Consider the following 14,411-nt stretch of genomic DNA (forward strand, 5'->3'; position numbering starts at 1 on the left):
GGGTTTTTTTGTGTGTCAGGAAGCACTTCTCTAACACTTCAGGATTCAGTCCTGAAGCTGGGTTCACAATAAATTATATGCCCTGTTGTGTGGTTAGGTGACTATACTAATAAAAAAAATATTATTCAGTATGCATCCAGAGCTGCATTGTAACTGGAGAAATTCCTTAGGTTCTAAAGAGACCAGGTCTGACAGAAAATAACAACCATCTTCTGTCATCTGAAAAGGGAATATGCGTGGTTTTTGAGGAGGTGACAAATCTTGTCTCACTTCAGATGTCTTTACTGTCTGTATAGAAATGTAGTGTAGGTACGCTTGTCACCTATGGAGATCTAACCAGTTCCTTAACTTGGCATAACTCGTTTGGTCAAACCAGGACTTTACCTGAGGATGATGTGACTATCTTCCTAGGGAGTAACGGAGACAGAGAAAATGGATGGTTTTAGAGTCTCGTAGAGATGAGAAGTTCAGGGTTTCAGTCCCTGTTCTCAGGCACAGTTAAGTTTTCTGTGTCAAACAGAATAGTTGGCATTGGGTTGAAACAGTAGAAAACTCAGGTTGCTGTGGCTGCACACAGATCTGTATCAAAGGGGTGGGACACCGTAATGCTTAGTTTTGAGCAAAAACAAGTCCTCCATTTATTCAATAGGTGAATATAATATCATCCCAGGTGAATGTAATATTATCCCACTAATAATAATGCTCAGGGAATTCAGACACAACATTCAGCCCCAATGACCAACAGCAACTGTAGCTAGCATCAGTCTAAATGCCTTTTAATTCATTAGGAGCGTAGTATAAAGGCGTATGTGGCATCACTACGGATCAAATAGCTTTCATTCTTCACCGCTTTAAGATAAACTTTGTTTTGACTATATTACAAACAGTCCACATACCTCGTAGGTAACACCACTGTCTGTGCCAGCATCCCAGGGTATTAAATCCTGAACGACTTTCTGAACCCAGCCACAGTCCTTGGTACAGAGGTCTTCGGCAGACAGACCCACGTTCCAGTCGGGGCTGGGGCCCAGCATGGTGAGGAAGGACATCAGGTGCCGGTGGCGATCAACAGAAAACTCAGCAGAGGGAGCAGCTCTCCTGCAAATTTGCCATAGGAAGACTATTAACAACTGAATTTTAGTTTGCTGCTAGAGGGCAATAAAGCTGGTGCTTCAGGCTGGGAAATACTGAACGCTGGCACGATGCTGTGTCTGGTAGGTAGAGATGGAGAAGCAGGACGGGGAGAGGACTGCTGGTCAGCACTCTCTAGTTTCAGTCTCTGTTCCACCTGAAAAACAGCTTTAACATCCTTCAAGGAGGTGTACAGTTTTAATGGGTGAGAGGGATCTAGCAATGAAGAGCTGCAACAGCATGCTTATATATATATATATATATTTTTATATATATATATATATATAATGTAGTCATCTAATAACAATTAAAAAAAAAATCTGTCATGACACTTAGGAAAATTTGAAGTAAAATAGCAGAGAAATACCCCGGGGCTTTGATTGCTGGGATACTTTTTACCCCCCCAAAAGATAATACAGACTCCAATGACAAAAGTGCTTGGAAGTGCCGCTCTGTGTGTGCGCACAAAAAAACCCACTCTTTAATAGAGTTTTAGTGCTCATGTAGGTGAAAGAGTAATGGCCGTTGCCAGCCCTAGAGAGTTCAGCCAAGATTTCTGCAGGTTTCTGCCAGTGTATGTGAAAATGCCTCCACGGATGCAGCCTCTGTCAGCCGTTCCCTTAGGAAGAAATCATGCTGAATCACGCAGGGCCCTGCAATGCCGACGAGCAACTATCACGTTCCGATGCAAATGACAAACAAAATCAGGCCTGAACTGGAGGTTTCTGTTCACAGATGAAAGCTGGACCTCTCCATGGCTTTTATCTCACGAGCAACGACAAATGCAAAGTTATTTAAAATGTGATTTTGGCAATTCTGCTCTACCAAATACCAGTCTCGGGGCAACCCAAGTTTTCTTCAGTTACAAGACTTGGGTCAATACAGAGTCACGTAGGGTGGTTTTTCAGTTTTATGCCAAAACACACTGCCTCATGAGTGTTTATTATTATTTTAATTTTTTTAAGTTATTCATCTTTGCTTTTTGTCAGGTAGCTTTATATATATAATGCACGTTGTTCTTCTCTAGTCATAAGGCATGTATTCTTCCTATAAATGCTTGCATCGCTGTGGAAATATTTCATTTGTTTATTTTTTCTGGCTCATAGCACTTTTAGCACATTATTAAATACAGAACAGCCCAGAGTAGTTAGCACTCAGTTTCAAATGTAGGAGGCCTAAAAATTATTCTATCTAGTTCACCTTCAAGAGGCAAGTTGCACAAGTAAGCATTTGCTAGTGGCTGAAATGTTCTGGCCACTTCTATTCCAGAGCCTTTAGAAGTTGTTTCTTACTGTGTAAATTATCTTACATTGAATTAAAGACTCTGAGTGGGAGAGTTTCTAACTGTTTGATGACATTAATCCTGCCTTTACAGCAAAGAGATGCAAATGACTTTTTTTTTTTTTCCATGACAGATAGAACTCTGATTTCAATGGAACAATTTGTCTAATGTACAGTTATAAAATAATGAACGACGGTATCAGCTTCACTCTGTGAATACAGTATCCTGATATATTTGTCAAGTACGTAGCAGTGATTAGTCTCAAAAAGCCTGCTAACTGACTTCAATTAACTAGAGGATTTACTGCATTATAAGGGTTTCTGAGAATTCCCTATAGGAATTTTATATTTAAAACAGTAAGCAGAAGTTGAAACAGTTCACAGTAAAAATAAGAGATGTATGTCTGTATACCTAATCTTTACATCAAGAGTATGTCTAATGTGGACATTGCAGATGAGACACACGTGTTGGCTCTTGCAAGGCAAAAGCAAGGGCAGTGCGGAGCCGCTCGCTACCGCGTCTCGCACCCAAGCTGATACTAAGCTGGTATCATCTCCATCCCCTGTGCACACACGCTCTCGGAAAAGGGAAGAGAGGCAGACACGATCACACCATTTAAAGGCAGAGGGTTGGAAATCACTTGGCTACTTTAGACACGTAGTAAGGGAAAATTTTTGTCACCTGTTATTCTTGTGATGTGACAGGCACGTACAATTAAGGCCTTGAATGCTTTGTTGTTTTCTCCACAAAAAATTCCTATGCATTTAGCTTTTGGACTACAAAAAGACCTGCGTGTACAACCTCTTACTTCGCTGTACGTAAGCTCTTGAAATGAGAACGGTGCCTATAATCAGCTAAAAGAGATCGATATGTACTGGCATACACCACTAAGGTATTACGTCCTGACCGCTGACGTTAAAACCGCTAATCAGAACAAATGCTGCTCTAAAATGTCATTAATCGAAGTATTATTATAAAGCATTACAAAAGGACTTTGTGCAGCGCATCCTTCAGACGTTGTCAGCTAAACGCACCTGGATTGCTACTTTAGGTAATAATGATGTATTATTCATTAATATACCAGCTATTTGGTTTAATACCTTCAGAAGGGGTGTACCTTAACGACACAGTTAACAAATGTGAACAGGCTTTCCTCACTGCCAGAAAATTCTCAGATCTCTCAAGTTAGGATTAGGATTTCTGAAAACTGCTGCTTATTGTGCGAGTCCTTCGCAGGTTGTCACAAACCAGTTCAGTGGGTTTATCCTCCATAGTGCTGTCAACACTTGCTCCTGTTTAGAATAACCTCACGTCACTTCTTAGATCACGTACTGTGCATATAAAGTCAAACCATGCCTCAGGAATCCTTTCGCAATACACGGCATTACCGCATTTATCCAGGCCGGGCTGACTGCGAAGCCAAAGGACTCGAATTGTACAAACTCAGGAAACTCCTCTCTTTTTCACTTCCTAGGAGCTTTGGGGCTACACGTTGTTTGCCCGGAGTAATTACAGGTATATTTACAAAGAAAATCCTATGGGATGTTGTAAGAGCACTGTTGCTTTGTACCTCCTTTTCACCTGGCTAATCTACATAGCCCTGACCATGCCCTGTTTGTCCTGAGAAACAGCGATAAGAGATCAGTTCTTTCACCCAGGATAAGAACCATCACAGCCAGATTTCTGATCCTCTCCCATTAACAATATCAGATAAAACATTATAGACTTATTTATGAGTCTGTTCTAGCAATGAACTGTGGTTTGCTACCGATTTAATTTATCCTGAATATTAGATTACAGCAAATACCATCCTTTAACAAAAATAATTACTATGAGGCTATTGGAATATCTACAAAATGTAGATATTCCTTCAAATTAACGTCAAAGAATTTAAAACAGTATTGTCATGCATGTCAAAACCATTGGTTTTGCAAGTGTCAAAAGCTTGGAATTGCGTTTTACATTTCCTCGGTCTCAGTATAATCTCTGAAGGTGTCCAACATCTCACCACCTTTGCAAATACAACAGACATTCCGCTTCCTGCAGCATCTATATCCACCTAACCTACAGGTGCCTTTTGGTGTCTGGAGATGTAAATGTTCAATTCTCATTACATTCCTAGTAACACGAAGAGATAACAATTGGAAGTTTTACATTTTGTATATAGATTCCTGTTCGCTAGAAATTTAAATGGCAAATTGTTCCAGTTACTCAGTGAGTATTTACACATGAATGAGGAGTTAGGATTAGCAAGTAGACATATAATTGCATGAAAATACTGCATACATGATTACTCACAAAATTATAAAGGGAAATTATTTTGGCTCAAGGAAAGTCAACAGATGGTTGGGAAATAATCATAAAACAGTAACTACCAATGGGAGGAACATGTAAAGAAAACAAAAGCAAGGATAGAGGGGGATGACTAAGTTTGGTTTAATTGGATGGTCATTAATTTCCATGAACAATCAGTATAAAGTTCTTGCAGTGATTGTTCTTAGTTTTAATACCCAACTTTTTTCCTTGCCTAGTGACATTTGAATTTTAAACACAAAGTAAATGGTAAGTGATAGAAAATGGAACTGCCATATGTGCTTGCTCTGACAAAAAAAAATGATCGATAGAAATTTTTTTTTTCTTTTCCAACAAACACATATGTTCTTCCTTTTTTTTTTTTTTTTTTTTTTTATAGTGAATTATGAGTTTCTTAATGTGGGTGTCAAACCATCTGTCAAACAATGAAGTTTCCCTAAGTCTTGATAATACAAATAACACTTAAGACTTTAATTCTTTTTATAAGCATGAGGTAGTTTTGTGATTAGGGTTTGTTTTTTTTTTTTTTTTGTCAACACTTAATAAATGCCTATAACTATAAATGCAAAGACTTGAGTAAACACAATGCTTTACAACAGCATGTGACTTCATGCTAGGAGAGGTAGAAACTTGCAGCCTCGTGCTGCTAGTATACAGCCCAGCATTCAGCATTATTTAGTCCTTTTGCTGTGAAAAATAAGAAGCTACGTTATTTTCTCATGTAACTGGAACTCTGCAGAGCCATTAAAATAGACTAAGTAAGTTGTGAGGGCACGGTATGGTGTTGGGTTTACTCATTTTTGTTAAGTTCTTAAAATATTCGTAAAATGGAAATTGATGTGATGAAAGCTTTTATATTAATTACCCAAATATATACATGCATTTTGACCTCCATCACATCCAATCTCAAATCTAGATGAATTATAAAAAACTGGTAAAAATGCCAGTTATTTTATACGGATTTTAACAATGTGTTTTGCCTGAGATTTACTTCAAGTAGTTTTTTTGGCTTTTGGAGAAATATTTCTGCCTTTTGGATAAAATTTAGAATTTATATTTAAAAAATAAATCTAAAAACACTGTGAAGATTTTCTGGTTCAGTGTGAAACCATAAATTTACCATTTAGATCCAATTCTTAGGTGAAGGCTTTAATTATAAAGTCAATGCCTTTTAACAAAAGTGTTTTGATTAGCTCTGCTGATGCATAAACGGCTCATTCGACATAAATTACTCCTGCGTACAGCTGTCGGGAGTTTACTGACACTTCTGTGAAACTTCCAAAGTATTTCAAGGGATACAAGCGGGGGTCAGCTCACGGTTTAGGGAAAATGGTGGTCCTTAAGGCAGCACATCAGCAGTGTGGAGGAAGGAGATACCGCAGGGAGGAAGGAGATACCGCAGGGAGGAAGGAGATACCGCAGGGAGGAAGGAGATACCGCAGGGAGGAAGGAGATACCGCAGGGAGGAAGGAGATACCGCAGGGAGGAAGGAGATACCGCAGGGAGGAAGGAGATACCGCAGGGAGTTTTCTGACCTAAAATATAGTTTAACCATTAGCCCAGCACAAAGCTGGAACACTCAGAATTGTTTCTTACCTGCAGAGAGATTTATGTATTTGTCTTCACGTTATCAAAAGTCACAACTGAATTTTTCCCCCTATATATATATTTTTTTTTTTTTTTTTTTTTGTATATCAGATTGTCCTTTACACGTTACTATTTCTGATTAGACCGGGGGTTGGAATTCTTCTATGTTTGACAATACTAAACTTCGCTGGATTAATCCCAGCTATCTATAAAATCATAAAAGGAGAAAATAGCTGAACTAGACACACACCATTGTGTTGCCATAGAAACAAGAGAGTCTGTCTGGCCTTCTCCAAACTTTGAAAATGTTTCCTAGTACTATACTGTCATTTTGTGGAAGGAAACTTCATTTACATCTGGATTGACAGATATTGGCTTTTATCCCATTTTAAAATAGACAGCACAATGTGACAGTGGGAGACAACAAGAGAGATAAGGATTTGGGGGAGGGGGAGGGGGGAAACCACTCCAGAGATTTACAGAAATAGTAAGTAAAGACACACATTCTGTAGTGGCATTATCGAAATAAAGTGTTGCCATGCAAGAATAAAAATATATACTCTACAGAACACTCTATTTGGGGGTGGGTGGAAGCAACAGAAATCTTTGCAGGCTATCATCATATTCTATTCCTGGGATGCATGTCATCAGACTACTGAAGTTAATATGTCTTTTAACTGTAAGACTCAAATAGTCCTTCCGTGCTAGTAAAATATTACACTTAAAAAGCACAGAGCTACCAGAGCGTGGCATTTTCTCATGTTTTATGGCTATATCTCTTTGCAGTAGAAGATACCAAAGAACGCCTAGAACATTCTGCAAGAATTTATTGTTACTACCACAGCTTATGACTAACTAGAATTCTTTAAAAATCTAAACCCAGAAATATTAAAACTACATACCTGTTGCCTTATGAGCAGTTGACCATGAAACCCCAGATTTTTAACGAGAAAACGTTTTCATCATCACTGCATAACAAATGCTCTGTGAGGAGGCATTTTTTCCATATTGGACTATGACAAGAGATCTCATCCAAAAAACGGAGCACATAAATCCAACGAAGGTATTTAACTGACGTGCTTGCATTTCTCCTACAGATAATGCATTTTTCCTCTGAGAGATGGCTTCCTTTTGCTTCTGTTATACTTCCTGTGAAAGCTTTTATTGTAAAGAAGTTAGTTTCTAAGAAAATAGGATGCGATTTGATCATTTTTAGGTGTTTCAGGACTTCAAGATAATTTTTTTTTTTTTTGCTTGTAATTAATTTAAGGAAAATATCGTTTACCATGGAATCGCTAAAGAATGAATGTTTCATATTTATAATATATCGTGTTATATAAACTCAGGTCCTGATTACTTCTGACAAAGAATATTACTGTTGGCCACGATATAGCGCGCAACTGCCAATCCCTATGTGCTGCTTTCCTCCACTTCTTCCTGCAGTTTCACCAAAATACCTCACTTTTAACTATTAAAAATTGTTTTGCATTCCAAAAGGCTTCAGTCCAAAAATATTTCCCGCATTAGTCTGAGCTCTGCATTCAGATTTCCATCTCACTGCATTTCACTGGCTTCCACTACAGCTCTCGCAAAATTTTTGCTCATCCTTTTATGCTTTACATGGCGTCTCAAATAAGGTCAGTTTCTGAGGAAATAATGAGCTACCAGATGTTAACAAGTGATCGCAGGAATACCGAGATCTCTGTACATTCATTAAACTTGGTCAGACACAAACGAGTTTTTCAACTCACCGATCGTCGAGTCATTTTTCCAAAAGATGGCAATAGAAGACCATCGTAGTTAAACAGCTCATATAACATTCCAAACATAAGTAAAACATTGTATTTTCCTCTAACTCGGCATGAAAATTTCATTATTTAACATGGTGAAATTAAACCAATAGAAAACAAGGTGTTGTAGGTGTGTGTCTTCACCTACGAGGTGAAGCGTAATTGACACGTCATGTTTCCTGCATTTTGCATTTGTTCGAAAAATGAATCCATGGGTCAAATTCACTCAGACAAGAAAATAATTGAGCATGCTATTTCCCTCTGTTCAGGCAAACCCTGAAATCACTTTCTACTATTCTGTGCCAGCGATGAATTTTAATGTGCAATGACACTGCGCAGCGTCCGTATGAGCGCAGGGGGACAGGTATACGTGGGTGTTTTAGCTGAGATGGGGCGTGCGCTTCCGAGGGGAATTTCCCACTGTGCTTTGGTTCGTATCCCAGAGCAATCTCACAGTGCAGACCCGATTTCTTTCCGATCAATCTCGCCTGGAGCTTTTCCCCAGCGCTCCGGGTGCCAGCAGGCAACCACCCTCCGTGGGGCCAGCACAGCAGCCGTCCAGAGCCATGTCCATCCCCCCCATTCACCACTTCCTCAGCACTGTTTCACACTACAGACCTGCTCCTACTGCAGCGCATTTCTTACAGATGTAGACGGCTTGGGTACCTATTCGTTATGAGGACTCTTCATGGTTATAAATACATACGCTATAGAGAGACCGTAATGCTTTCACCATAGAATTAAGGTAGGGTTTTAAGTTTGGACAAGACATACCTCACACAAAACCCTTTAAAAATATTCCCAGGGTCTCTATTTAAGGCAAAATATGGGCAAAATAACAACATTAGAACTTTTGTTCTGACAGAAGTCTATCTGTACTTGGAGAGAGCCACTTAGGGATTTAGAAAATACTTTCAAGCATCTCAAAATTTAAATCAAAACATTTGTCAAGAGAAAAGCACATCATAATTCTTCAGCAAAAAAACTCAGTTTCTTTTAGGATAACATAGACCCAGTGAGATGTCAAATACAACCACATTTCACTCATCCCACTTCATTACAACGGCAAGTCACTGAGAATAAATTTGTAACTCAGACAGTTCATCAGCCTATTCCTTGTTCCAATTCTTCATGCTTTAGCTACTAGCAATTTTATAGCCTTTTATTTTCAGTTGTTCATGATGACTTGTTATCAATGAGATAGGAAATTTAATTATGTCTTTGCTGGAAGTTTTATTTTCCTGGATGCAGCTGTTATTGACGGAAAAATCACGTTATGGTGAACTCCGTGTACTTCAGGTCCAGTAATGTTCATGTTATAATGGCACTGACTGGTTTTTATGGCCGACTTTCCACCTGTGTGATGGCTAAGTCATGTTCACACCAGTGTGGTCAAAGATCTGTTGATATTGTAACCTATTTTTCTGCCCAAGAATCCCTAAAATGGTCATTAAGGCTTGCTTCAGGTAACTAATGACACTGTCCTAGCACAATAGTTATTTAAATTTTGGTTTTAATCCGTTATTCTTTTGAACTGTTTGTGCTACCCAGTGTACGGAGTGAGACTGTACTCTCACAAATCATATTTGTGTAACTACTCACATGAGGAAAGTCAAACGTATGAAATTGTCCTGTATGCTAAATGGATAGTTACACACCAGTGAGATTATTTGCACCTTAGCTTTGGAGTAAATCAGCTACCATTAATGGCATTATGATGCACACTGACAGAATTTATCTATAGTATAAATATTGATTATTTTAAAGAAAATAATTAAAATTGGAGGAATAATGAACTTTGAGTAACGATCATGTCTCTGTGCAGCCTTGCGGTACTGCTTTGTGTTTTCTGCAGTAGTACTGCTATTAATTTTATCAAGTATTCTATATAATGATACAACATGAAATATATTCTGCAAGGGCCACACTATTCACAGTCCCGCTACTGTAATAAAGGAAAGAAAATGTCTTTCAAAAATCTGTTGTAACATTAAGACATTACGGGTGTCCAAAATAACTTTTTTTTTTTAGATCAGGACTGTGAGTTCCTTCCTCCGTGTGTGCTTTTCACACCCCAGCTCCCTAAACACGGAGTCACCGAAGTTCCACCATATCATAAACGCTCTGAAGTCACTGGGTTGCACCCACAGCATAGCAAATAGTTGCCCATGTGACCTACATTATTTTCTTTTAATTTAAATAATGTCCCAATCTTCCTATGTCTTCACCCTTTCCTCACCAAAAGATTTAACAGCTGCTTGGCTTTAAAGTACACTTTTATACCAAGAGAGTTAATTACACTCACTTTTCTCTGTTAAAAGAAACTTAATGCAACCACATGTGCCTCATAAGGTGTTCAGTGGGTTAACTGCAGCCACGGAAGGGTATGGAAACTTGTTGAGTGAGACAATCTCTGAACCTCACTTTCTGAAAAGTATAATTAGGAGGAAATGTCTAACAAGTATGCAGGAAAAATTAGCATTATAGGGAATATAAAAAGTAGCAACAAATAATAAGCTTCCTTATTTTTATATAACCCTCTGCTGACTCTTAGTCACACCAGGTGAAATTATACATGCGTGATGTATTTTACAAATCATTAGGTGGAACAGTGTTTATAAGCAATTTGTATAATCAAATGTTAATGATATACAGTGGCTAGATGATTAAAGAACTATGATATGAGCTTTTCTTATGACTTTGGAGAAGACAACAAATAAAATTTAAACTATGCCCATTACAGCTGGTTAATTGCAGTTCAGAATGCCAGTTAAACCCAAATACAAGTATGTGCGTTCAAAAACGTCTGGTTTTTAATTCTCAGCTGGGTAGTCTGAGGACTTGATTAATTAGGCAACTGAATTTGGTAATTTCTAATGTATATTTTTATAAACTACATTCTAATACCAATATCAGCTATTTATGGGCAGCGCATTGCATGGTAGAACAGGAAATCTTTTCGGCATTCTTAATGGGACAGCGAGAGTTACATCAACTGAAAATGAGCAACTGATCTCAGCATGTACTCACCTAGACATCACTCAAACCAAAACTTTTGTGAATACGTAATATTTTTAAAGAGCTAGAAGCTTCATTTCGCATCAAATGTTTTAAATGGATGAATAGGAACTGCAAAGACTGCAAAATTCAAACCCTTCTCTATTAAAGTCGATTAAAGAAAATTAATAGGCACATTGAATGAATTTGAGTTTGTATGCTGTGAGAAGTTTGGTGGGGTGCTTGTAAATAATTCTATCAACGCTTAATAAGATGCTTCAGGAAGACTAGTTCACAAAATCAACTTACAGACATTGTCAGGTCTGTAGTCACTAGGGCTCTGGGCATTTCATTATTTTTTTATCTAAATCCTCTCTCTTAGCAAAGCCGAAAGGCGCATGGATTTGAATCTTCCCCTCTCCGTGCTGAGCAGTACAGATTTAGTAGATCGCAGGGTTCGGTGCTGCTATCGGGGTTCTGAGTTAGACCCAGGAAACATCTGGCTCCAAAGGAAACGCGACCGCGAGGATTTCTGCTGGGCTTTGGTGCGTGGGGGTGTCCACCCTCAGCGGGGTGGTGGCAGCACATTAATGAGCCCAGAGCATCCCCGGGGTAACAGCTGCGCAAACAGGGGCTTAACTTCATAACCACACGACTAAATGGACCATATTTTGGCGATGTGGAGTTCCTAAACAGTTAAACAAACACCATTGGCTTGGAACGAGTCATGTACTTTGTGACCCTAACAAAAGTGTAGCGTTCCCTACAGACAATGCAAACATTTAAGGTGCAATTATGGCTTATGGGTGAATGAGGTGGGTTTGTTGGGCTGCATTCGAGCAGCAGCTGATGCAAGACTTGGCAACAAAGTGTGAGTTTGTGTTGGGGAGTCTGGACACACGTTGGGGGGCTCACCTTGTCTGAAGGCTGCACAGCCACAGCTTGGCTGCTCTTTTTGTTCTGGCCGGTTCACACCCGTGCTGCTGTCACACAGGATTCTAGCACATACCAACCCGCTCTCAAACGCCTTAAAAAATGTAGCTGGTATATACTGCTTAATTATTTTAATGTAAATAATAATTATTATAAATAATAATAAATAATTATAATAATATTAATAATTATTAATAATAAATAATAATTATTATTTCTAATAATTCACTGCAGTGAACCATCCTAAAATTAAAACATGATCAAGTTGTTGACACTTGTTTTTACCAAAATCAGAGGCAACAAGTAAGATCACTGATCTAGGCCATGGAGCTCACTGCACATCTGTTTCTTTTTCTTCCAACAGTCTCTGCATTAAGCTCTCCAAAAGAAATTACTCCAAATGTAGGCAGCACAAAGTACGCGTTTTGAATATAGCCTATAAATATTTTTAATATAGGTTTTATTAAAGGAAAAGCGCCAGCATTATTTGTGGCACACGCACACGTGCTTTTTATCCACATATGCAGCTCAGAAATAGATAACTCACACAGATGAGTAGGTAAATTAGTTTCTCAAATTCTCTAGATAGCTAGCTATAAAGATCAATTACATAAATCCTAAAAAAGATTACTTCTGAAACATTTTCAGAAAAATCTCAAAAAGATTCCTCAAATAACACATTAGTTTTATAGGGCAACACAAAAGGAAATATCTACTTGAAGTCGTCATTCTAAAAAAACTAGCCATTTATTACGAATGCAACGCAAACGTGTGTAATTTTGTCCTATTTCCAGCACAGAGAAATTTAGCAAGTAATGAAAATCAATTTCAACTAGATCTAAATAAATTACCATTTATTTAAAAGGGCATTTTTGAGTGAACGGAAATATTGTTTCTTAAACTGAATTCAGTAATTATCGTTAAAAAAAAAAGACAAATCTGTTTTCAAAAATTACCCACGTCATGCATTCTGATTTAAGTAACGTGAAGGTGTTTCAAAAAAAAAAAAACAAACCAAAAAACAAAAGCGCTAAAAACCTGGAAGTCGAACAAAATATTTTTGTTGGCCAGAAACAGTCCTTCTCCCAAGGCAGCCAGGGAACTCAAAAAGCTATCGTCATTGCATAAGGGCCACAAAAGAAAGACAGAGTGATTTTTAATTAATGAGAACATGCAGCTGATCTGTACTTATTCCACACATACCCCTTCCCCAACTTACAAAGCTGGTTAACTCACTGTTTACCAAACATTTTAGAGATTCATCTCCTTCAGAGAACTCTTCTGCCTCTTCTCCCTTTTCTTGAGGAGGAAATCCTAGTGATTGCTTTCTTTCTCAGGCTAATAATTAGTTAATTATTCCATGGAAAACAGCAAGGCTTGAGCTAGGAGAACATGGTACGTGGTAGTGAAGGGCTCTCACTGTGTAGGTTGCTATTTGAATTTTACAGTCAGAGGTAGGTGTTACCATTCAAATCTCATCAGGAGCAAAGGGGAATTAAACCTAGACCTTAGGTACTGGGAGAGTCTTCTCCATACTGGGGAATACCCTTTGTTTTGCTGGCCGTGTGGGTGTGTGGCTGACTTAAAAGTTATACCTGAAGGTCAGGCCCTCACTGATAAAACAGGCAGGACAACGTGATACGGTTTACTTGTGATCTGTTGCCTAACAGAGGTGCCCTCACCCTTGGGAGCACTGAAAGTTGGTTTTATTTGTATGCATTTAGTGAAGTCACTGATAGCTATTTCACTATGTAAACACTTCAGGAATTGAAAGTTGGGGAATTAGGTGCTCACAGCAAATGGTTGCCTAAATGCCTTCCAAAGTCCTTTCATAAATTACCCTCTCTGTGAAGCTCACAAAAGTTGCGACACGTGAGAAGGTCACCCGAGAGGCTCAGTAACACATCATGTTTACAGGGATAATGTTTATGTTTCAGCTCACTGCCATCTGATGGAATTGATTAGATAATGCCAGTAACATTAATGGAGTCACAAATCGTCATTAAAGCTGTTTTCCCTGCTGAAGACTTCTTTTAACTATGCAGCTGTATACATAACCTTGGGTAGTTTTACACGAGGATATTTATCAGTGAGAAAACACATTAAGACTGTGAGTTGTAAAGAGTGAAATATCAGACATGATAAATTGAGTTCTTTAACAATGAGGCATAAAATAAGAAGAGGGAGTTATGTTACATTTCAGAATACCAAAGTCCTGCTCCAACTAACAACATATAATAATCATTCAGTGATCTAAATATGGAGGCTACTTTAAGGAAGAGAAGTTTTGTGGGCACAAGAATAGCAGAAGATTAGTAAAGCAAAGAAAAAGCAAAAAGTAAAAAATGTAAGCAAAACAGGTAAATCAAAGAGAAACA

At 38.3% G+C, this 14,411-nt stretch overlaps 1 protein-coding gene across 1 annotated transcript in view; it reads right to left on the reverse strand.

Annotated features, from left to right (window-relative positions):
- Window positions 1–14,411, reverse strand: part of SPON1 (spondin 1) — a 188,325-nt gene that overhangs the window by 13,528 nt on the left and 160,386 nt on the right. The window contains exon 8 of the mRNA XM_074918292.1: window positions 897–1,098. Within this exon, the coding sequence (XP_074774393.1) occupies window positions 897–1,098 (202 nt within the window). The remainder of the gene's footprint in view (window positions 1–896; window positions 1,099–14,411) is intronic.

The sequence above is a fragment of the Athene noctua genome, chromosome 14 (assembly GCF_965140245.1).
Source record: "Athene noctua chromosome 14, bAthNoc1.hap1.1, whole genome shotgun sequence".
NCBI lineage: Eukaryota > Metazoa > Chordata > Aves > Strigiformes > Strigidae > Athene > Athene noctua.